The following is a 26,793-nucleotide window of genomic DNA, read 5'->3' as shown; positions in this document are numbered from 1 at the left end:
CTGCCTTTTCAGAGAGGAGGCATTTTCAGCCTCTGTTAAGCTGGACAACCCACAAAACCAACAGGGCAAACAGGATGTTATCACTGAAGGCCCACATGAGTTGCCTCTGACTTAGTGCCATACATTCCATGAGACAGTGAGACCAAGGCACAAGATCCCACATATCAATGAAGAGAAATTATCCTCTACATTGCTTTGGAAAATTATTAAAGGTATGACAATATCTAGAGAAAATAATTTTTTTATATCAACTACATTTTGATTTTGAGTGTTGGTTATATAAATGTACACATTTGTCAAAACTTTTTGAACTACATATACTTAATATCTTTGCATTTTACTACATAAATTATAACTTATTTTATAATAGACCCCAAACCTCACAAAAATTCTCAGATCTTCCAAATCCAAATCAGTCTTACCTTTCAAATTATTCTCTTTGGGAAGCTATTCACTTATGTCAATGATGTTGCTACTATTCCAAATGATTTTATAATTCCTGTTACAATTTTACTATTTGCAAAGACTGAATACCCAAATTAACAAATACACATATGTGTAAAGTATACATGATTCTATCTTCTGTCAAAGTTTCACTTTTCTGGTTTCAAAATTAACATATGTTCACATTAGAACACTTAGAAAAAAATATGTACGATAAAGAGAATAATTCACTTAGAAAACATAAGATAAAGAAAATTATTCTCAATTCCATTATCTAGGAATAAATCTTAGCATTTTCAAACATATTCATCTTTTGTATATATGTATGTTCCCATTTAGGTGTATATTTAGTTTTTCACATACTGCTTTATATCTCCCTTTTCACTACTTTTTGTCTCATTTGATATTTTCTATAATAATGAGCACTAATGGCCCTATATATCATGTAGAAGTAATATCTCAACACTTCTGTTTTCAAACACAATACTATTCAGATTGCTTCCCACATCTCACCATTATGAACAATACCATAAAAAAATCTTTGCACATAGCTAAGACTATTTCTTTAGAATAAATTTCTGTCAGCAAAATTATTCTGTCAATGTGTATATAAAAATGAAGGCTTTTAGTATATAATGCCAAATTACTTTCTAGAATGTTTTATAGATTTACCAATTTTCATTCTACTCACCAACATACAAATGACTATAGATATTGTCAAGAGTTAAATCCATACTCAAAAGGAAAGCAATTTTTCACCACCAAGGATATTCAAAATATAAAACTGTCAAATATTCTAAAACCATAATTTCTATTGCTTAATAAAACAACTGAATTTTCTGCTCCATTCTAAACCTTCATATTTAATTTATAAATATATCAACCTCTAAACATGGTATTAATATGTATTCTCAAAAGTATCTAATTAAACTTTACAAACTGAATACCATGTGGAGAGAGAAAGAGAGAAACAGAATTACTAACGGACACACAGAGTGCATCTGGTAGCAGGACATTTGTATGGTAATAGTCCAGCCAGTCACTGTAATTTTTGAAAGGCAATTGACTGGAATAAACCAGTTGTCAGGTTCTGATATAGGAATATTTTGTGTATTCTGAAGACATTTTGGAAGCCAGATCTAGTAGACCTGCTTTTCATTCTACTTCACTGGTACTCTCAGTCTTCTTTCCTGGTTTCTCCTTGACTCCTCCGAATTCTTGAGATTGGAGTATCTTAGAGTTCAAACACTCTTCTCTCCTCCATGTACACTCTAATCATAAGTGATCTCATTCAATTTCATGATTTAAAATGCCATTTGCATAGGAGACTATCATGCTAAGTGAAATAAGCCAATCCCAAAAACCAAAGGCCAAATGTTCTCTCTAATATGTGGATGCTAATACACAATGGGTAGGGGGCAAGAATAGAAGTTCATTGGATTAGACAAAGGGGAATGAAGGGATGGGAAATAGGAAAGACAGTAGAATGAATCTGATATAACCTTCCTATGTTCATTTATGAATACAAGACCAGTGTAACTCCACATCATGTACAACCACAAGAATGAGAAGTTATACTCCATGTATGTATATGTCAAAAGATACTTTACTGTCATGTATATCTAAAAAGAACAAATAAAAATAAAATAAAATGCCATCTGCATGCCAAGGAGTAAGACATTTATATCTTCAGGACAGAGCATTTCTCTAAACTCCAGAATCATCTATCTGGCTACCTGATATCTCCAATTCTCTCTTTTTAAAAAAATATTTTCTACTTGTAGATGGACATAATATCTTTATTTATTTTATTTTTATGTGGTGCCGAGAATCAAACTAAGTGCCTCACACATGTGAGGCAGGCACTCTACCGCTGAGCTGCAGCCCCAGCCCCTTCAATTGGATTTCTTATAGGCATCTCAAAATTATGTCAAAAATTAAGTGCTTGATCTCTCCAACGCTCTTCTATCCCAGCCCATGCTGCCCCACCACTCATGCCCTAATCTACACACTTTTTTAGTAGTTTTCTCATTCTTAATTAACGTCAGCTGAATTTTTCTATTACTTAGGCAAAAAGTTTGCAACCCACTGAATTATTCTCTTTTTCTCACATTATACATCTAACAAGTCTGAAAATTAAGTAATCATGTTAAAATACAGGTCGGATAATGTGGTAGGCAGAAAAAAGTATAATGTGCCCATAAAGATATTCACATCCTAATTCCCAGAACCTGTGAATATGTAATGTTACATGGCAAGGGAGAATCAAGGTTGAAGACAGAGTTAAGGCTGATAATCAGATGACCTTGAGATTGAAGAGATTATCCTAGATTATATAGTTGGACGAAATGTAATCACAAGGGTCCTTATAAGTAACAGAGAGAGGCAAGAGAGTCAGTGTCAGAGTGATGAAGTGCGAGAAATACCTTACCAGCCATTGTTGTCTTTGAAGTTGAAGAAGGGGCCGCGCACCCAGGAATGCAGGTGGGTCCCAGAAATAAAAAGGCAGAAAAAAAAATGCATTTCCCCTGAGCTTCCAGAAGAGACCAATTAGCCCAGTGAGACCAATTTCAGATTTTTTACCTCTTTTTCTCAATTTTGACCTCCAGATCTGACCCCTCAGATCTAAATTTTTGTCATTTTAAGCCACCATGTCCATGGCAATTTGATAAAACAACCACAAGAAACTAATGACTAATATAAATAAATAGGATGAGATATAGATATGCATGATGAACAACATATATAAACACAAAAGGGGGTGGGGAGGGAGGGAGGAAGAAAGAGGAGAGACAGATTTGGGAAGAACTCCCAGGTAACAGCAGTCTGAGGAGTGTAGCACTGTGTACTCTAGGTTAAAAAAAAAAAAAAAAAAAAAAACAAGTAACTAAAAAGACAAATGCTAACAAAGGTCAGGATTAGAGTTTTAAAAATTTATGGGGGGGGGGAAGCTATTAATAATGTTTCTTAACCTCATTAAAAATCACAGCCAGGGTGATACATTCTACATAATATACTCCCTTTTATTTCCCCTTCCTTTCTCTTTAATTGTACAATGCCGAAAGTTCACTTACAGCAGAAATATCTCCTAGAGAGTGTTTATTATTAAGATGTTCATTTCTAAGATATTTGATCTAGTTGAAACATCATAGTTAAGGAAATTGATTTTTCTCAGGCCACTCTTGTATTCACCTCTAAGTCTTCTAATTAGAGGAGGCTGGTAGGATGCTATTTTAGCAAGCAATTTGGGTCTTACTCTATCCTAAAATTAAACTTCAATTTGAACTAGGCAAATCTGGCATAGTAGAAGTAGAAAGTGCCCTAATGATGTGAAACAATGCATACACACAGCTCTCTAGATACACTCTGGGGTCTGAGTACAGGAACTTTGTATCTGATTTTAAGGAGGTAAGAACTGCTTTCATTGGGCCCTTCTCACATTTCCAAACATGTTTAGAAGAGAAAGTTTATGATTTCTTTTCACTGTTTGTTTGTTTTACCTTCATTTCATCAAACTTGATCTCTTTCCTAAAAAAAATTTTTATATAGGTCAATATATTAATAAAGAAATCAAATTAGAAACTCACCATTCCTAATTCTCTAGTAGGTACTACTGGTTACAATTAAAAGTAGAAGTACCAAAGTTTTCATCAGAAATCCACAGAATTTCATGCCCAATCCTGTGTATTCAGACACCTCAAATTTAGTCTGGACAAACATTATCATTTGTGAGTGTTCATCCAAATCAAAAGCTAAGTCTCTCTAGGCAAAACTTCAATATCCTGGCACTATAAATTATGACAATCTAAGAGAACACAAACAATGATAATGCATAGACAACAGTTTATAATTTTCAAAAACCTTGGTTTATTTTAATGATAAATGGATGTGCTATAATATATGATAATTCCTACCTCAACTTAGGAAAAAGTGAAGCATGTCTCAGGATTTTAATGCCCCTTTCTATACCAGATTATTTTTGAACTCTTTGATTTTAATATTTTTTAAAATATTTTTATTAGTTGTTGATGTATCTTTATTTTTATTTTATTTATTTTTATGTGGTGCTGAGGATCGAACCCCGTGCCTCACAAATGCTAGGTGAGCGCTCTACTACTGAGCCACAACCCCAGCCCTATTTTAATATTTTTAATTACAAAAATGAAAGAAGAAAAATGTTTTTGTCCTCTGCAAAATCAGACAATATCTCAATTAATATAGTAAGGAACAACCAGCTTAAACATTTAGAACACCAAAGTGAAGAAGAAATTAAATGGATGAGAAAGACAATTCAAATAGCCATACACTATTCTCTTATTCTTGGGTAAAAACAACCTAATAAATCTATTATAAACACACTCTTTATGAAGGATGATACCATATTAATTATTGAGAGAGTCATAATCATAGAGAACCAACAGCGAGAAGCTAGTTAATTTACGGGGGGGGGGGGGGGGAATGGTTTTTCAGAGGACCCAGAGGACATTTGGTTTTCACTTTGCAAGGACTGCAGCTGCTCCTAAATTAACTGGGGGGGAAGGGGCTGTGAGCATGCTGAGCAGCTCTCAATGGATGGAGTGTGACAAACAGAGAAGTACAGCAGCAGGCACCCTGGGGGCTCTCGATAAATATTAATTCGTGATGTCAATTTCTCTAATGATTGTGGTGCTTGGGAAATGCTAAACAACAGTGTAAAGAAGCATTTATTCTAGATGAAGAAAAAGTATACCAGATATTTATATGCCTTTTGGCAATAAGATATAAAATGCTATGATAATTTTGAAAAATTTGATTCCCCTAGTATCCAGTGCTATAAAGCACTGTAAAAGAAATACATGTTAACATTACTCATAGCAAAAAAATCTTAATTCACTGTACTTTGAATAATACTCCTGATATTCTGAATTATGTAAAAGAAAAGTCAAATGTTAGGAGTTTAATACCATGAACTCCAAGTCAGGGAGACTGAGAAAGAAGAGAAGCAAATTAGACAGTTTATCTGGGTGGGGCTTAGAGCTTGACAATAGGAGTCTACGGGGGTAGAGGAGCAGGACTAGAGCTTCAGCAGGAATGCTGAGTGTCTGGCAATCACTAAGGGATGTTTTCTGCCATCCTACCTCAAAATTGGGCAGGAGAACAAGGAACCCAAGGAGAAGCAAATTATCAAACCACATGGGAAATTCATGTCCCAATCTGCTCACTCTCTTCTAAGTTGAAGCTATAAATCTAGAGCTTATCTAGAGAAAGGATAACTAGAGAAATAAGAGTCTAGGAAAATATCACTCCCACTCAAAAAAAAATAGTAATGGCAGGCCTCAGGAAGCTGTCAAGAGAATCTGTCTTATAACAGGTAAATTCTGCCAAAAGAAAGAGAAATTCAACTTGCCATGTAGTTCCAGATGGTGAGAGTAGACCCTGTGGATAAAGACTAGGAAGGGGCAGATTCATGTTTCCACCAAAAATGCGTCTGGATATCAAGTTCCTATTCCAGGAAGCATTCAAGCAACATGAAGACTATCACTTTTCATAAATCTACAGGCAATATTAGAGTAGATTCAAAGTTCTAATAATAAAACTCTTGATTAACACCCAACTATCAAAATTCCTTGACTCTGTCTGAGGGTCTTCTCAGGATAACTCAAAGAGATCATTACTATAAAGGGTCTCAGCAACTAAAAAGGAAGATGATTTTGTAATTTACAATAAGTAATAAAATAAAAGTTAAAAACAGAATAATTAGTAAATTGTATATATAAATCAGAAAGCTAGAATTGGGATATGAGGCCCTTTTGTTTTACTGCATAGATTTCAGTGCTGTTGACTTTTCTGTTAGACAAGTAAGCAGAAAGAGTTTTGGACTACCAGGGTATCATGGTCAAAATCAGTTCTTCTATTTGACCAGTCATTGCTCCCAACCTTAATTTCATTAATACTCAATTCAGGTTAATTGTATTTATTTTTGTTATATATCTATAAAAACTAAAGTGTCTGTAATTGTTTAAATGTTTAACAGTCTAAAATGTAATTTGTAATTAAATATCCCTTTGTCATTCTTCAGAAAACAAAGATGAAAAACATTTTTGGATTAAAAGTAAATTTGACTTTAAAAATGACTTTCCTTGGTACAAAATACTACAGGAATTTGAAAATCTGACTCTTTCCAGTGACAGCAAAGTCATTTTCGCATGAGTTTCAATAGCACAATGTGGTCTGATATTTTGAACCAGAAAAATGTCACCTAGTGTTACAAACACCAAAATGGGACATAGAAGACATTCCCACTACTTTTTTCTCATTTTTAATACATGGTTTGTATTAGTTTGACAGTTTTTACCACTCAACAAGAAAGTTTCTGAGAGAAAAAGAAACAGAAGAGGAATGTCACCTGATTCTTATAAAGAATTGTTTATAAACAAAACACATCCAACCTTAATAGAATGGCCCTAGGACAAAATGTCAACCAAGAATTATGGTTCTAAAAATAGAACTAGTTGTGGAATTCAAGACCTTCCTCTGTTTTACATGGATAAAAACAAAACACATCTCCTAACGAAAATGCTCATTATATTTTTTTCCTCATTATATTTTCATTAAAATTCCTGCAGCCCCACACTATTTTTCATTCATAAAGTCAGTTCTTCAAAAACCATCATCAACTTAAGTCACAAAAATGCACAAACACATGATCTCTCAGGAAATAATAATCATGAACAGAGCAGAAGAATCGAGATGAGTCATCTTTATTTGAAAACACAAAAATCTAATTTACTCAATCTATATATATTAATGCTTACTATGTGACAGGTCCATGAATTGCTTGTCTTTCTATCCTTTACCTAGTATTGTATTAAGTACATATTAGAATAACAATAATTTTTGCTTCATATTGAATGGATATGCTAATTAATTATAAGACTTAGAATAGTAGATTTTTAGGAAAAGATATCAAAGAACATTCAGCATCATTTAAATGCAACATAGAAGCTGTTGATGCTACCTATAATTTAGTAATTTTGTTTATTTAAATGACAATAACAACTGGGAAGTCATTGTAAAATAAACTTAAGATTACAGCACTTTGTATGAGGTTGAGAATTGAAACTTCTTCCTACGAGGAATAGAAGGAAACTGAGCAGCTCCTTAAGGAAGACATTCTTGTGTTGTTACACATATCACCCAGCCACAGAGTGTGACTATCCCAAAGTACTAATAATTCTGCCTAATTCATAGGGTTCCATGATTTCTGATTGATACTGTTCACGATCCTGCTTTACTTATAAGCTGCTGCTTTTATTTTGTTGCCACATGTTCAGTGACGGCATCATTGTTCCATGCTTCTGATCATTTGTTGGTGTGGGACTCTGGGAGAACATTTCATTTTAATGCTCTGAGCCATCTGCCAGAGAAGATCACAGATTATGCTCTGATGTTCCTACTGGAAGTTTGATGCTAAAAGGCTTTGATTACAGACTTGAGGCTGAGGTGACAGACCAGTCACAGTGTTGGAAAGCACACCCCTCTAAAAGGAAGGGGAATACAAGGAAAACCATCAGTGGAGTACTACTGTTCTACCCATGCTCCACTAAGTGTTAGGACTTTGTAGAAGAGCCTGATATACCAATTAAATAACCAACAGATGAGCAAAGCCAATCTGTCTCATCTTAAGAGCTCATACTGATGGATTGCTAGTGACTCCATGAAGGAGAGCGAGTCACCAACCATAGGCTAGGCAAATGAGTCACAATCTGGTCAGCAAAGTTAATACGGTCCTGCTGAATGTGGTAGTGTATGTTTGTAATCCCAGCAGCTCGGGAGGCTGAGGCAGGAGGATCGCAAGTTCAAAGCCAGCCTCAGCAATTTAGCTGGAGATGTGGCTCAGTGGTTAAATACCTGAGTTCAATCCCCAGTACCAAAAAAAAAAAAAAAAAAAAAAAACTTAATAAGATCCAGAATGAGGGAAATTTAAGAATAAGTGGAAAAGGATAAGGACTACAGCAGAAAAATTAAACAAACTGTGACATGTTTAACATGAAAGGAAAATCTTGGAGCATGACAGGTGATAGACACTTTCATTTGTACCACAAAAACTGTTATCTACCTCTCTGTACCATACTTTCTGCCTTGGGAAAATGACTTGTGTGGTCTACAGTGTGTCCCCTTGCTTTCTGGCTTCCAGGTGGGTCTGGCCAGTGGCATCCAGAGGAGGCTATCAGAGGAAAAGAGTGAGATTGTGGGTCCCCGTCAGATAGCCTCAGGTTGGCTTAATCCCTCAATCCAAGTCACATCACCTCTCCAGACAATTGTACTCTCCTTTCTTCTTCCCAGTTCCAGTCACCACTCCATTTCCACATCTTTTGGTCCCAGGATAGTAATTATCCCTCTCTACTAACATTGGGATACTATATGGTTCCCCTAACCTCACCTTTATAAATAATACCTGCATTAAATTCTCAAATTATTCTAATTTGAGTGTATCATTTGCTTCCCAATGAGAGCTTGACACCAGTGATTTTAAGATTTTAATCTTGAATGACTGAGAGGATAGGTGATGTTATTAGGTGAGATGAGGAATACAGTGAGATGAGTAATCTCAACAGTGGAAAGGAAGTAAACCATGTTTCCAATTTGGCTGCATGATAATTTTGGATCATCCACAGCGAGAGACTGGCAGTAAATGCAAAAGAAAACCTGTCCTAAAGATAGAGATAATAATTAATTTTTTTAAATTTATAAGACTTGATCTTTATTATAAGAACTAGTAATGATATGGAGAATTTATTTCCTTTAGCAAATGGAGCCAGAAAACTCTTGAAAATCACAAAACTACGAGAGCTTATTAGGGTGTTAATTATCACCTAACTGAGCTCTTTCCCTCTGTAAATGAGGTACCCAAAGTCTGCAGTTAGCTATCACAAGGAAAACAGTTAATGGCAGTGCTGGCACTAGAATCTACAGTTTCTGGGTTCTTACATCTGTGTTCTTCCTACAGAATGCAGCATTTATCTCTACTTGAATGGTTTCCACTAGCTAACAAGTACTGAATATCTAGTCTGCAGCCAATTCTCTGCTGGTTGACATGAGGAACAAAATAGAAGTATGAGAGTTTTCAAGCAGCTTATAGTCTTAGCCGACTACCAACCCACACAAATGTAAAGAAGTGACAGTGCAAAACAGAAATGACTGTGTAAGCTAAAGGAGAGGGGGACATTTTATATGACAAGGGCACTGTCACTCAGCATTAGCATACTGAGTTTTTAGAGGTTTCATGTGAATTGTTGGTGTAAGGAGCTGAGAACAATCATTAGCCTTGATTATTTTCATAGCAATAAAAGACTTTTATAGTACTTAAGCGTATGCTTAGTGATAAAGTAAGCAACTGTAATAAACTATACACCTATCTGCTCCTACCCTCAGAAATGACCCTTCTAAATGATGGCTTAAATTAAAACATATTGTGACAAATAAGAGAAATGAAATGATGATCTTACTATTTGCATATGAATGTATATGTATTCATGTATGTGTTTTTTTTAACTGTAAACACATTTACATACTGATCCTTAGGAACCATTTTTTCTTCTGTTTATTTTGTGATTTGATAATACAATTCTAAACTATGCCAAGAACCTTCTTAATAGAAATTTTAACTAAACTGCCATTGTTTTTCTGTTTTCACTTTCTCAGCAACATTTATCAATACCTAAAAATTTAGGAGCTTAGCCTTTTGTAAGGGGAAGATTTTTTTTTTTTTTTTTTTTTTTTTACGTCTGAAGAGCTAGTCTCAATTTGGGAGTTACTGCTCTCTATGTGTCTACTTGGTCTGAGAGTAATGTCAGCAAGATGGTGGAATAGGACTTTCCAATACTCATTACCCCACAGAAACATGAGATTGAACAAGCAACTATATAAGAAAACATCTTTGCAATGGCTAAGAAAGTCAGGTGAGAAATTATAGCACATGGGTCTAACCAAGAAATAAGAAAACACATTGAAAAGAGCAGAAAGGAAAATTACCCACATCACTACTCCTCAAACCCCAGGCAGCACCACCTGGTGGGAGACCTACTCGGGGAAGGACAGGGAAGCAAGCCTCAGACTTTGCCTCAAACACAAACAATGGACCTTCCTCAGTAAAATCCAGCACCAGGAGGACCCACAGGGTCTCAGACTCCAGACTGATACCCATGCACTGCCCTAACACCAGTCTGGCTCCAGATTTCAGGGATTCCCTGGGGACTTGGTCTCCTGTCTGCTCCACTGCAAAATCAACTCCACTGGCTTAGGCTCCAGATTGGGTAACTCAGATTGGGTTAGCTCTAGCATCCTTGGGATCCAAACTTCCCCTAGCACCAGATCATTTCCCTCATCATCAGGTCAACATCTGGGCATCCAGTCTCTTAGTAGAGGCTTTAGGCCTGCCTAACAGCAGGCCAGTCCCTATTAGTCCAGGTGTCAGGTCCACTCTATGTTCCAGACCAGCCCAGAAACAGAAAGGCATCCAAATTGCCAACAACAAACTATCCTAAAAGTAAATCAAGGAAACATTCCCAATTATAATAACCTCATAAAAAACAAAATACTCAGGAATAAATTTAATCAGGGTGGTAAATGATCTATATTTTGAAATTTATAAAGAAATGATAAACTAATACAGACACAAATAAATAACTATGTCCCATGTTAATATTGTTAAAATATTTAGAGATTCAATGCATTTCCTATAAAATTTTCAGTGACATTTTTTCACAGAATAGAAAAAAAAATCCTAAAATTTGTATGAAAACACAAAAGACCCCAAATAGCAAAGCGATCTTAAGCAAAAAGAACAATGCTACCTGTTATGGTTTAGATATGAGATGCCCCCCAAAGACCATGTGGGAGACAATGCAAGAAAGTTTAGAGATAAAATGATTATGAGAGCTTTAATCTAATCAGTTCATTAATCCACTGATATGGATTACTGAATGATAACTGCAGGTGGAATGAGTGACTGGAGGTGAGTCACTGGGGGCATGAGTTTGGGGTTTATATTTTGTTCCTGGTAAGCAGAGCTTTTTCTGCTTCCTGCATGCGGTGCTCTGAGCTGGTTCTTCCTCCACACCCTTCTGCCACGATGTTTTGCCACACCTCAGGCCCAGAAAAATGGAGTTGGGCTGTTGGTGAACTGAGACCTCTGAAACCATGATCCCCAAATAAACTTTCCTTCCTCTATATTATTCTTGTCCAGTATTTTGGTCAGAGCAACAAAAACTGCTACCTAAAACACTTCCATTCGGTATAGCAATCCCACAACTCAGTACATATTCATAGGAAATGAAATCAGTTAAAGACTATCCATATTACCATGTTCATTTCAGCATTGTTTACAATAGCCAAGATGTAGAATTAACCTAATTGTTCATCAATGGGTTTATGAAGATAGAATATATGGTGTATATACACAAAGCAATACTATTCTTTAAAAAAAGAAAATGTTGTGATTTGAGATGATGTGGAAGAATCTGGAAGATATTCTGCTAAGTGAAATAAGCCAGGCACAGAAAGACAAACACTACATGATCTTCCTTAGGTACAGAACTTTAAAAAGATGAATTTGTAGATGTAGAAAGTAGAGGGAAGAGTAAGGGATGCTGGTCAAAGGTACAAGTTTTAGTTAGACATGAGGAATACATTTTTGAGATTCATTACACAACATGGTAAGTATAATTAATAATAATGTATTGCATATTTCAAATTTACTAAAAGAGTACATTTTAATTTTATCATCACAAAAATGATAAGTATGTGAGATTATAGGTATGTTAATTAGCTTGGATTAATCATTCCATAATGTATACAAATACCAAAACATCACCTTGTATCCTCTAAATATATGTAATTATTATTTAACAATTGAAAACATAATTGTTCTCCCTTCATCTGAAAGGAGAAAGTTTATTTTGTAAATTATAAAGATTCTAAATTTTCTACTTTTCTACCTACAATGCTTAAATAACACTGGACTTTAACAATGTTTAAAAATGGCACTACAGGGCTGGGGCTGGGGCTCAGTGGCTGAGCTTTTGCCTGGCATGTGTGAAGCACTGGGTTTGATCCTTAGAACCACATAAACAAACAAACAAAAAAAGGCATTCTGTCCATACACAACTACAAATTTTAAAAAAAAATGCAATAAAGCCAAGCATGGTGGAACATATTTGTAATCCCAGTGGCTTGGGAGGCTGAGGCAGGAGGATCAGAAGTTTAAAGCCAGCCTCAGCAATTTAGTGAGACAATGTTTCAAAATAAAAAATAAAGGGCTTAGGGTTAAGCACTCCTAGATTCAATCCCCAGTACCAAAAGAATAAAAAGCAATAAAAATAAACAAGTAAAAACCAAGAATGCCCAATGAACTAATAATTATGAAGGAAAAACCTCAGTAGACAAGCAATTGTCCCCAAAGACCTTTACCAAGGAATCTATTTTATATAAAACTCAGTTGAAAAAAAGATCAAGTAAGCACATTTCTGAACATGTAAGTTAGTACAGTCAGAAACAGGCACCTAGTCTGCCTGTGTGATGCAGGATATCTTTTTATTGTTGTTGTTCTGGTGATTCATCCCAGGGACACTTTATCCAAGGTCTCACTAAATTTCCAAGGCTAGCCTTGAACTCATGATCCTCTGCTTCAGCCTCCCAAGTAGCTGGAATTATGGCATGCACCACCATGTCCAGTATGTAGGGAAGTCTCAGACAACAGAGCATTGTAAAGACAACGACTACCTCAAAGTACAGGTTCTAGTTAAGGCTTCAATTATATATGTGTGTGTTTACACACTGTTGTCTAAACAAAGAATGGCTGTGCGCTTGATTCTGTGTGTAAACCACCAGTTTGTGATGTCCATTACCAAATTAAGTTGAACACTTCTTTTTACATTTTCTTTGGTGGAAGTTTTTCATTCCTTGGGCCATCTAATTCTAGACATTTTATTATCAAACCTTCCCTTTATTTTCAATTTTATAAGAAGAATAAGAGAGTCCAAAATATCTTGGGTGAAAGTGAATATCTTAAGTTTCATTTCCTAGGAATTAGAAAGAAAAAAAAAAAGCCTTTCATTGAGTGCTACTCAACTTCTAAAGTTCTTCTACACAAAAAACAAAGGAAAGATTTCATGAGATGCCAGGTGTATAGAGCAGGTCACTGATAGAAATCAGGTGTAATTCAGATTACCTAAGAAATACTGACATCCTAAATACTAAGAACCAAACTGTAAAGCAAAGCATTATCTTAGATTCATTCTTCAAGTAAACAAAAAAAAATGCTATTATCTAAATGTTGGCCTTATCTTGTAGTCTCAAAGAACCACAGTTTTGACTTCAAGTTCACTCAAGCATATTAATGGGAGACAGGAAGTCTGCACAACCCAGTTCAATTATCAGTACTCTGGCATTAATCACTATGAGAAGGAAAGTTTGGCTCAGCTGACAGTCATATCTTACACCAATACTAGTGTAACAATACCATCTAAGTTTACTCCTACAGCCTATAATTCAAGTATGAAAATATTCACATATACAGCCAATGAACAAGAAATTCCACAACACAGATATTCCTGATTAATATGAAGAGTTTTCCCCTCATATACTTACATATTATACCTTTACAAAGTCTTTCTCTTTACTCAATAATTCTTAGACATATTCTATTTTTCAGTACATTCAAAATTATGACAGATTTTATTATAGAATTATGCTATCCAATCTTTGGAAGGTTTCTCAAAGCTGGGTTTCAATTATGTTAAACACATACCATATGAACTGGAATGTAATTTTTAAAGTGCACAAAATTATATTGACCGAGTGAACTATAGGTCCATTTTCATTTTGTAAAACTGTATTATTATGCAATTTCATTCTTTGGTATCTCCCTTTCCCTAGATTATGTTATGTGCAAGTACAAATATATCATAATGAATCCCAATATTATGTATAATTATAATGCATCAATAAAAACTAAAATTGTATTACTGTTAATGCAGTGCAAATCCAACAAACATTATTTAAATCTCAGATACTTACTGTGGTTGGAAAATAACGACTGGTTTTGAATTTTTTCAGAGCCATAGAAGAGGTGTAGGTGCCCAAGAAGAGGATGAAAGACATAAGTGTGATATCAGGGACAAAATCGCAGTTGTTCCCCACAAGCTTTCCTCCGTATTTCAAACACTCCTTCTTCGACAAAAATTCCCAGTCAAAGGTAGAATTATGGTACTGAAGAAGAAAAAAATAGAGTTTCGTTTTTGTTTTAGTTTTTTGGTTTTAGGGAATACTGATATGTCAAAAGCAGCTTTTGATACTTGATGGACAATATAGGGATTATAGTAAAAGTTTCTGCAAAATTCTGAGACATCCTCTAGAGAATGAAACTTGGTAAGACTTTACTGGAATAACAGGTGAGGTGACACAGACATGAGCAATTACTGAAACTACATGAGAAAGATGCAACTTGTTACCTAGCTTGTGCTGCCACCTTATAATCACCCATTTGTTCAATGGAAACAAACCCCAAAGTCCTTTCCTGTCAATGCTCCGAGAGTAAACTGAGGTACATGAACATCCTAAGTCTCAAATGGGAGTCTCTCAGAAACACCTTTCTTGTTCAAAAAGTACTTTGGCAGTGCACAGCTTTGTATGCATCTGCTTGGTGGCCCTATTAATGCTCTCAACATTCAACAGGCTCACTACTCAGCGAGCACTTTTCAGATAGACTATTTCTTTTCTCATTTTTTCTTGTCAACTCCAGGTCGGCATTACGGACATCCATCATTAGAATGGCTGTGATGCGTGATGCCTTAAAGTCAGTGGCTTCCTGTACAGGACACTATCCTTATATTACATGGCCTCAAATGTATAAGCCACTTTTCATATATTGCTGTCATGTCAGTGCTGCACTCGTCTCTTGCAGATCATTCCTCTATTTTCTGTTTCTAATACGCAGCAGAACCCTTTGGCTATTATCAGTATGGTCAGGCACTCACCCCAAGGTGCTCTATTAATTAGCTGCTATTAGCTAACAACTGGCTCTTTTCCTGGAGAACTGCCTTTAGCCACACAAGAGCTACCTTACCTGGACTGCTAGAGTGTCTCATAGTCCATTACTGACCATCACCAACAGAGAGAAAAAACTAGCCTCTTTGTTTCAAAGTAGAAGCAGCTCTTTGGCACAATTTAGGCCCTGGAACTCCCCATGGAGTTAGGCTAATGCTAAACTCAGCTGAGACCACATCCTTGTTTAACTCCTTCCATTTCCCAAACTGCTTCTCTTTCTTTCACTGTTTTTATTGAGAACAGCACCTGAAATTCCTGTAGTAGATTCTGTTTCCAAAACAGCCAATTTACTTGAATTACTGGCTACTGAAAATTAGTGGCCTCTAAGCCTAAGGAACTTTTTCTAGAATATTACAGTGTGGAGAAAATCTAGAGATAATTTCACATGATTTTTCAAAACCCTTAGTATTCAATTGTCCTGAAAGATGATCATTCATCCTCTGCTTGAACATTTTCTGTGATAAGCAGTTTCCTGGTAGCTCATTCCCTTTCTTACTAAAATTCCTGTGCAGCTATTTCTTATATTTGAGTCTTCTTAAATGCTTATACTTTGAGTGAGTTTCTTTTGATATACAAAAAGTTTTCTTGTATATCTTGACAATTATGGCCATTTCCAGGAGACAGATTTTGAAATCTTACCCGTCTAAATGAATGCCAAAGTGGTTGGGTGTAAAGGATGGGTGTCTCAGCTTAGAAACATTCTAAATACTTTAACTTCTATCCTTATGGGTCCAGGACTAATAAGTGTATCATGTGCTAACAGAAGAGTTATTTAAAAACACCATGCAAATAAATGTGGACAGATAAATGTCTCCTGTCTATTACAGGAAAGAGATCTGCCTCGCACCAAACCCATATCACCAACATTTTTTTTTACCATTTTATAAATTTCTCTTGATCTGAGCAACCTAGTTATAAACGACTCTCTGGACAGAAAGAGTTCATATTTTTATAGGGCTCAAAAGGTAAAGTGCTTACATAAGTCAATAAAAAAATAAACTCTAGATCTTTCCTTGAAATATTTTTCTATGTTAACTTCAACTTGTAAACAGCTGAATTGCAAAACTGCTCTTTTATCAAACCCTGCTCCTGGAAAAGGTGATTAATCATGTCTCATTTTATTTTTTAGATTTCTGCATGTGGATGATTTTAGGAAAATTCATTTAAAGTTTAGAGATACTAATAGTAACAGATTTCTTTGTTTTAAAATCAGCAAAAATGTACCCAAATTTCACTTCTGCATTTTGATAATCAGCAAGAATCCTCTTCATAGAGTTCCCCAAAGAGGTGAGATGCATTGAAACAATCACAATAGGCAGTTTTATCAATTTTCTTACAAAGATTCAGATTGAAGTGAAACTGCACAGGTGTACATGAAATAAATGATGAGCATGTTTTCTTGCTTATATTAACATAAAATACCAGCATCCATATTTTGTAAGCCCCAAACGATTCTCTATATCATTACATCAAATTTGTTTTGCCTCCAAACAGCATCTTTCCCTAAGGACTTCAGTTTAAAACCTTTAGGCAGCTTCCATGATCTCAGCATGTATAATATTTCTGCACACCCAGTTTTCTTCTCCCATAAAACTTAAGCTATATCAAATAAATAATTCTATTTAAATATCACTGAAAAGACATCTGTATTATCCTTATTATTTAAGAGTTGTCATTTTATATGAGCTGATGTCAATGAAGGTTAACTCTGTATATCTTCTGGCAGGATACATTTCATGAAGAAATTAACCCATGCCCATCACTACCATCTTTGTTAAGCCATTACCTCCTACAGGCTTGATGCAGGAAACTGAGCTCACTTCACTACCACTGTCCTTAACCCCTTTAGAGATGATTCTCTGTGGTTTTGACCTTTATTTCCTATGCAAAATTCTTCGTGCAGTGCTTAAATTACAAAATCAGAACTTTTAAGACCAAGACAAATGGGAACAGAATTCCCCTCTGCCTATCAGAATTCTTACAACACATTCTGTCTTTTTCTTGGGATACTTATAACTTTCTATTTTCATTTGTACTGCAGTTTAGTGTTATGACTTTGGAAATGCTTGAAGAGATGTCTAATGAGCCAGGAGAGCTGAATCCAGAAGAGATGTCAAGAGACACTGACTTAAAAGTCATCTGTAAAGATCTGATCCCTGGATCAATCAGATTTACTACAACTACAAAGATGTTGAAAAAAAAGACTGTGAACCATCCTGTGCATCCATGGGAGTGAGAAAAAGTTTGTGGATGTCATCGGAGTGCAAGGTAAGAGGAGAAGTTCAATGGGCTGAGATATGAGTGGGTGTGAAAAAATTCCAACAGCAATTAATTACAGACTATTTTTTCTCCAAGGAATACAGTAATGAAGAATAAGCTAGAACACATGAGCCCTGCAAGGTTAAAACAAATTTCTCAGGGTTAGTGAAGACTTCTGAGGTGTTTCCGTGGTGGATAAGAATGGGGATGAAAGGGGAAAGGGGTAACCAGAATAACAAGAACAGAGAAAAAAAAGACAAAAAAAAAAAAGATCAGAGAGGGACAGACAGATAAAGACTGAGTAACTGTTGGACTGGGATGGCTGAAAGACAAAACTGATAAAAGTATAGAGCTTGAGGGCCAAAGGGACTGTGCATCATTAAAAAAAATAATAATAATAATAGAAAATAAGGAAGGAGGAAAATAGCAGACCAAGACAGAGGAGAGTTCAACTTAGAACACAGTGGGCACCAGAGAAATCTTACTTAACTGAGTGAATAAAATCTTTCATCAGGTCTGGAATATTTGATACAATCAAGGAAGAACTCTATCAATTTATCTACCCTTTCTATCTAGAGGGCAAAATTAAAGTAAAATAACTTTCAATTTAGAATTACCAGGTAAAACACAGGATTCACAGTTACATTTGAATTTCAGCTAAACAATGAATAACATTTTTATTATTAAGCCTGTCCCTATGCACTATTTAGGACATAGTTATATTAACATATTGTTCAATACTTATTTTTATTTGTTTATTAAATATTTATCAATATTTATTTTTATTTGTTAAATTTGGCAATGCTAAATCAATTAGATATAGGAATGACAGAGTAAGGGAGCAATGAACACAGAATTACCAGTGACCAACTCTGGATGTGTATTTCTTCATGTATTCACAAAAAGAAAGGAAAAGAATTAGATGCTATGAACAAAAATGCTGATGTGGGGGGGAACACAGTGCTTCATTTGCCTAACCAATAAGTCCTTATTAAAAATGCATGGGTGGGGGCTGGGGTTGTAGCTCAGTGGTAAAGCGCTTGCCTTGCACATGTGAGGCACTGGGTTCAATCCTCAGCACCACATAAAAATAAATAAATAAACAAAATAAAGTCATTGTGTCCATCTACAACTAAAAAAAAATTTAAAAAAAATGCATGAGTGACCAGCCTAGATGCCCATCAATAGATGAATGGATAAAGAATCTATGGTATATATGCACAGTGGAACATTACTCAGCATTAAAAGAGAATAAAATCATGGCATTTGCAAGTAAATGGATAGAGCTGGAGAATATTAGGCTAAGCGAAGTAAGCCAATCCCAAAAAAACTAAAGGCCAAATGTTTTCTCTGATTAGTGGATGCTGATCGATGATTGTGAGAAGAATGGAAGAACTTTGGATTGGGCAAAGGGGAGGGGAAGAAAGATGGTGAAATGAGATAGACATCATTACCCTAGGTACATGTATGATTGCACAAATGGTGTGTCTCTACACTGTGTACAACCAGAGAATTGAAATGTTGCATTGCATCTGTGTACAATGAATTGAAATGCATTCTGCTGTCATGTACAACTAAATAGAATACATAAATAATAATAAATAATTACAAATAAATAATAACAAATAATAATAATTTTTAAAAGAAAAAAAATTTTAAATGCATGAGTGCTCACCATGGGAAGAAGCTAACAGTACGTGGGCCAGATCGGATGAAGCAGATTGTTTGTGTAAAGGGGTAGTGAGAAAAAAAAAAGATGTAAAGGAAATGGGGCTAAGTTGCTAAGGGTCTTCAACTGATTTCAATCTACTTTTCTGGCTTTCATTTTCAAGAAAATTACCCTCCTTATATTGAGTAGCTGTGCTTCAAATTCTTAACAGTAGGATGTATGCTGACTGATTTATTTCAATATGTAAACACCATAGCATCATCCCCAAATGAAAAAGTGAGAGCGATATGAGGCAGGTTGGGGCAAATGTTGAGAGCCATTAAGGTGAGATGCTGTGTACATAAGAGTCACTTATACTCTTCTATTTTAGTGTGTATTTGGAACTTTCTGTAATAATTTTAAAAATAAGAGCACATGTATCCAAGGAGACTTAAGGACAAAATGATGTTTACACTTGACTTTCTCAATGGGAGAAAAATCACAAGGATGCTATGCACAAGGAGATTAATATGACATTCCGTTTCCCGTGAAAATGAATGTTAACTCCTAGAATCACCCTGAAGGTACATCAAATCAAACCACTTTTGCTTCCATGTCTGACTGTCAAGCATAATTTATGTGACGGTAATAGTTCTTAGTCCTATGATTAACAGCATCTCTGCATGGACATGATATGCTTCACTGGATAATATAATAAGCAAAAAATAAATAAAGGGCCTATACTACTCTCCTTGAGTATTGACTGATAAAAATATGGGCCTTTTACATATAATTGAGGGTGATACTATAAGTAAAAGGTTAAGATCAAGTAGATGAGGATGCAAAGAAATCTAAATAAACAAAATTTCAAAATAGTACCACTCCTTCATAACAGAAGAGACTCAAGGCTGCTTCATCTCAGAGCAGCAGGTAAAAGATACAGCAGGTGAAAGATACATCCAAATGAGGAGAAATAAGTCAAATCTCTAACAAAATTTTAATGACTGCAGATTAGAATTCAAAGGAGTCCTAGGATGTATACTCACTCACCAAATTTTTTCATTGTCTTTGCCAAATGCACCACAAGACATGAAAGATTGGTGGTTGAACTGGAGACCAGAGAGAAATCTCCTTTAGACACATGTAGCTCCCACCAAGGGCAAGAAAGTCACTTTCTTAAGAAGGAACACAGCCACATCAATGTTTATAGCAGCACAATTCACAATAGCTAAACTGTGGAACCAGCCTAGGTGTCCTTCCATAGATGAATGGATAAAAAAAATGTGGCATATATACACAATGAAATATTACTCAGCAATAAAAGAGAATAAAATCATGGCATTTGCAGGTACATAGATGGAGTTAGAGAAGATAATGCTAAGTAAAGTTAGCCAGTCCCAAAATTCCAAATGCCAAATGTTTTCTTTGGTATAAGGAGGCTGATTCATAGTGGGATAGGGAGCGGGAGCATGGGAGGAATAGATGAACTCTAGATAGGGCAGAGGGGTTGGAGGGGAAGGGAGGGGGCATGGGGTTATTAATGATGGTGGAATGTGATGCTCATTATTATCCCGAGTACAGGTATGTAGACACCAGGTATGTATTCACACCACAGTTGGTGTGAATATACTGTGTATACAACCAGAGATATGAAAAACTGTGCTCTATATGTGTAATAAGAATTGTAACGCATTCCACTGTCATATAAATTAAAAAAATTTTTAAAATAATAAATAAATAAAAAGATGGGAGGCAGGGAAGCAGAGCTGAGAAAAACCTCTCTGAGACATTCAATGACTTCTGAAAGGACTAAGGAATCTTCCCTCTGAAGGTTTAGGATAGAGAAATTAGGCAAAGAAAGATCTCCCAAGGCTAATAAAGCTGAGGAACAAAACAAGATACACAGCATTCCATGGGACTTTCAGGATGATGGAAATATTCTTTCTCTTGTTTGGATGGTAGTTGGATCAGGTACACAACTGTTGAAACTCACTTCAATGAATGCTTCAGAACTGTGTACTGTACGGGATGTCACAATTTAATTTAAAAAACAAGAAATTTGATGTTAATACAAATATTAACTAATCCTTTCAAGCACTTGCTCAGAAGAGACTTATATCAGAGTTTGAAACCTGGGCCCTTCCTGAGAGCTAGAAACTGGAAGCCAGCAGATCTTAATGCTCCTCATTTAAATTACACTATCCATCAGCTGTGTGTGGTTTCAATGTTTTTCAGGGACTTTCTTTAAAAAAAAAAAAAATCATTTGCAGGTTAAAGGGAAATGACAAGTGAGAAATCTACAGGAAAACTGGGTAAGGTGAGACAAAATAAAACGCAATGGTTTCAACAATAAATGGAAAAGCTGAAAATCCTGCCTCTTTTTCTAGAGTTCTAGCCTCTGTCTACATGCTCAAATGTCCCCTTTTCCTGCTCTTTCCTGCTCTTTCCCGCTGAAACATACCCCTACCACCAGGAAGAAGAAAACTTGTCTTCATGCTAATGAAGCTGAAGGGAAAAGGCCTTCCTTCCTCTGACAGGATGCTCTCAGGGGGGCCCTGTGAGAGGCAGGCTTGCTGGCCCAGGGGCTGCATGTCACTTCTACTGCACCTTCTCATCATCAATTACGACTAAAATGGAAAGAAAGAAATGAAGTCCTGATGACTGCGTGTCCTAGGAAAGGTTCAGGGTAGCAGAGCTGCCATGGTCAAGCAAACAGAGGACTCAGCAGTCTATCAAAAGCAGTGGCTTCTAACTTCTTCTCCCTACTAACCTTCTGCGTTATGGAGGTAGGATGATTTAGTGGTGTGGTGATAATAAAGAGAATAATAACATACCCAACACCGGAAGAGAGATGACTACATGTCTGCCTGCTAAGCACAGCCTATCTATTAATTTGACCTTTATGCTACCTGTGAACTATTATCATTACCATGCTACAGATAGCCCACTGAGAAGCGTCTACAGCCTGTTAAATTATGGGCCCTGCATTTGAAACCAGGCAGTCTGGCACCAAAATGTCACTCAAAGTCCTTCTACATGAAGCACTATGCAGACCCTGTTTTCTCTGTCTGTTTCTCTCATAAACACACACACACACACACATATACACACAAAATCAAACATGAAAAAATAGAGAGGTAAGGTTTGAAGAAAGTCAGAGAAAACTCTAACAGTGAGGAAAGAAGTCAAGACGAGAGCCACAGAATATGAAAATAAGAGAGAAATGGGGTCATGTAAGAGTTTTCCAGGAAGGATACAAAACATCATCTCTGAAAGGGATGTTGTGGGCACTCACTCCATAATATATGCAGAAGTGTTCTGGTCTCCTGAGAGATGGGCACTCTATCAATACAAGGTATTATTCTTTCTGTCTTTAAAACTGAAAGGCTGATATTCTTTGGTAAGATTCCATATTCAGCATAAAAGGAGCACAATTAGAAGCCTGAAATGGCACTTTCCCCTTTTTCTCCAATATAAAAGTCTCCTTCCAGTGTGTGACCTTCCATGCAAAATAGCTCATTTTTAAAGCTTAGTTCCAGTCCCTCAAAGATCCTTGGTTACAAGCCATGGGAAAGGATACCATGTGATGGAGGCTTTCTAAGTGACAGGGGAAATGTCCTGCTGCAATCTCCCTTAGTGAAGAGAACACAGCATTGGCCAATCAGAATTCTTAACCATGCTACAGAGAGAATACCAGACTCTATTTTCCACAACGCTCATTTTTCCTTGTGAAAATATTTCAAGGTCACAGTTAATGGAATATAGAAGTTAAATTCTTATGAAGATTCGAAAGCATGTTACAAATAAACTGTGGCTTCAATTTCTTTTCAACAGGAGGAAAAAGGTTAACTAGAGCAAATAAAAGTGTTGTTTTTCAGTCTCTCTACTACCGAGGATTATTAAATGTTCATTCATGTTAGGATTGCAGAATGGGAGATGACATTATATTATGAATATTATTATTACAAAAAGTACACAGTATACGGTCAGCAGATAGGTGGTTTGAAATTTAAGTCACTTACCATGTCAGTAGAAGAAACAGTTGGAAAATCCTCTGGGGCCAGTATGGTATCATTAGATATTGAGATATTAACTGTAAGAAAAGGACAATTGGACAATTTTTTTACCATAAAAATAAAACAGAAACAATCTTAAAGCATAATTCATGTCTCTTTTTCAATAAAGTCAGTTATTAAAAATTCTTTAATAGCAACAAAAGGGCACAATAAATTTTTATTATAATGATTCACTTTTTATCTAGATAAAATAATCAAAGATTTAAACATCTGTTGTGTTCTAATCTGATAAGAAACAACATTTAAGAAAATGGAATAAAATTTGTTTCAGTTCAAAAAAATACATATTACTAAAATACATTCAATATATTTTGACTAATGAAAGAAATGATTACTAATGATTAAGTTGATCACTGGCTTCATGTACAGTAAAATCTCAAATAAATTGGGTCTTAACTAAATAAGAATAAGTAACTTTTAGAAATTTGGACCACATGTGAGAAAGTATATCATGGCAAATGATGAAAATAAGCACTAACTAAATAATGTAAATTTAAAGGAAAACAATATTTAATCTAATTTAAAAATTACTATTATAAAATGTGGCATCATTTCTTTATTTAAGATATCACTGAAGAACTTAATTCATTTCTTAAACCAATCCCTTTAGAAATATTTATTCATTTTTCAAAATTTTATGGGTGTGAAAATTAAAACATAATATTTTTATTAAAATGCTTATCAGATAAATCTTTCTCTCTCTCTTTTTAATACCTTTATTTTATTTATTTTTATGTGGTACTGAGGATCGAACCCAGGGCCTCGCACATGCTAAGCGAGTGCTCTACCACTGAGCCACAACCCCAGTCCCATAAATCTCTCTTCTTGTGAGAAGACATATACTATAAAATAAATTGTAACACAGACTATTCTCTATTTACAACTATCATTTTTTTTGTCTTTGAGGACCTCATAGTTGATTTAACATTTGAAATGCAAATTAGCATGGTCCTCACCCCGTCCATTCAAAGCCCTTAACCGACTTTTAGTTTGCCATGTTTCAGATCCTCCTGATGCCAACCTTAAAAGAGAAACACATCACTGTTTATTTGATGGATGACATTTTAAATATGAGATGGAGGATGGAGGAAAAGAAGAGAATACCTTGTTTACTACTTTTTCCTAGAATCTAACCAGTCTGGTTCTTAACTAAGAAAAAAGTCAAAAATATTTGTTTACTGTTAATAAAGGAAACTAGAAAGATGAGTCTTTCATGACAATAAATAAATAAATAAATAAATGAGAGCAGATAAAGGCAGAAGAAAAAAAGTAAGGAAAACAAACTAAAGGAGAGAAAAGATTTAATCTAAGTCCAAGTTTTGCTCAATTTTGGAATCCACTCTGATCTTTGAAGGTTCTGCACTGTGAAACTATTAGCCTAAAGGTAGGGATTGTCAGGGTGTTTCCTGTCATAGGCACACTAGATATTTTCTTACTCTGTTTCTTTATAAATGAGAGAGAATAAAATGGACTAAAGGACATCTGGCCTAAACAATAAAATGAAACAAGAATCTATTCCCAAAAAGGAAAATGTTAGTAAATTATTAGTACTAATAATTTTTGTAGGTTTTGTTTTACTATTTTGTTCTAAAAAGCTTAATGTTTTATTAAATTACTCCATTTGTTCATTTAGCCTAACAGAAGAAAAAATAGACCCAAATCTGACCACACTGGCCTAGGATCTGACTTCCTTAACAAGACTCCTAAAGCACAAGAAGTAAAATCAAGAATCCATAAATTGTAGATGGTATGAATTCAAATTAGAAAGCTTCTTCTCAGCAAAGGAAACAATTAATAACCTGAGAAGAGAGTCTACAGACTGAGAGAAAATCTTTACCACATGAACCTCTGATAAAGCATTAATCTCTGGAATATATAAAGAACTCAAAAAACTTAACACCCAAAACAACAACAACAACAACAAATAGCCCAATCAGTAAATGGGGAAAGGAACTGAACAAGACACTTCTCAGAAGAAGAAATACAATTCATCAACAAATATATGAAAAAGTGTCCAACATCTCTAGCAATTAGAGAAATGCAAATCAAAACTACTCTAAGATTTCATCTCACTTCTATCAGAATGGCAATCATCAAGAACACAGGCAACAATAAATGTTGGCTAGGATGTGGTAAAAAAGGCACATTCATACTTTGCTGGTGGGACTGCAAATTGGTGCAACCTCTATGGAAAGCAGTATGGAGATTCCTCAGAAAATTGGGAATGGAACCACCATTTGACCCAACTATCCCACTCCTTGGTTTATACCCCAAAGACTTAAAATCAGCATACTATAGTGATGCAGCCACATCAATGTTTATAGCAGCTCAATTCACAATAGCTAGACTATGGAACCAACCTAGCTGTCCCTCAATAGATGAATGCATAAAGAAAATGTGATATATATATATATATATATATATATATATATATATATACACACACACACACAATGGAATATTACTCAGCTTTAAAGAAGAGTGAAATTATGACATTTGTCAGTAAATGGTTGGAGCTGGAGAATATCATGCTAAGGGAAATAAACCAGTCCCACAAAACCAAAGGCCAAATGTTTTCTCTAGTATGTGGATGCCAATTCACAATAAGGCAGAGGGCACTAGGGAAGAATAGCATTACCTTAGATTAGGTAGAAGGAAGTGATGGGAGGTGAGGGGAGGGGATGTGGGGATAGGAAAGATAGTAGAATAAAACAGACATTATTACTTTATGTATATATGTGACTTCAAGACCAATATGATTCTGCAACATGTACACTCAGAAAAATGAGAAATTATATCCCATTTATGTATATCAAAGTGCATAAATGCATTCTACTGTCATGTATAACTAATTAAAACAAATAAAAAATTTAAAACAAAAATAAAAACACCCTAGAACAAATCATAGGCATAATTTTATACCTGATTTGTATAATAGATGGACTCTGAAGCAAGATTACTTTCCTAGTATTACAGAGTCAATCAGAAGCAAAACTGGTCCAAGACTTCATTCAACATTCATTCTCCTCCTATCCAGTTTCTAATCACAAAAATCAAGATGATTTATGTTGCCAGAGAACTCAAGGAAGGTAGGATAGTACTCGCCTATGTTAGATGATGAGACATCTCAGTTATGAGCTGAGATGTCTGATCCTCTGAGCTTTTGAAGAAACAGCATATGTTAAGTCACAGGCACTACTTAGATGGCATTTGAGAAGTTGTTCTTCCTGAGCTAGATTACTTAATGCAATTTAATCAGCTTCCTGTCATAAGACAGAC

At 35.3% G+C, this 26,793-nt stretch overlaps 1 protein-coding gene across 6 annotated transcripts in view; it reads right to left on the bottom strand.

Annotated features, from left to right (window-relative positions):
- Positions 1-26,793, bottom strand: part of Slc4a4 (solute carrier family 4 member 4) — a 406,144-nt gene that overhangs the window by 45,079 nt on the left and 334,272 nt on the right. For all 6 annotated transcript variants that reach the window (XM_058574042.1, XM_046428692.2, XM_058574038.1 and 3 more), the window contains exons 15-16: positions 23,461-23,531; positions 14,503-14,694 (exon numbers count right to left, since the gene is read on the bottom strand). In XM_058574042.1, the coding sequence (XP_058430025.1) occupies positions 14,503-14,694; positions 23,461-23,531 (263 nt within the window). The remainder of the gene's footprint in view (positions 1-14,502; positions 14,695-23,460; positions 23,532-26,793) is intronic.

This window comes from Marmota monax, unplaced genomic scaffold, assembly GCF_021218885.2.
Source record: "Marmota monax isolate L192 unplaced genomic scaffold, Marmota_monax_Labrador192_F-V1.1 WCK01_AAM20220418_F8-fsc00132, whole genome shotgun sequence".
NCBI classification, from domain to species: domain Eukaryota; kingdom Metazoa; phylum Chordata; class Mammalia; order Rodentia; family Sciuridae; genus Marmota; species Marmota monax.
Note: the sequence above shows the minus strand (reverse complement) of the source record. Positions and strands in the feature narration are given on the sequence as shown.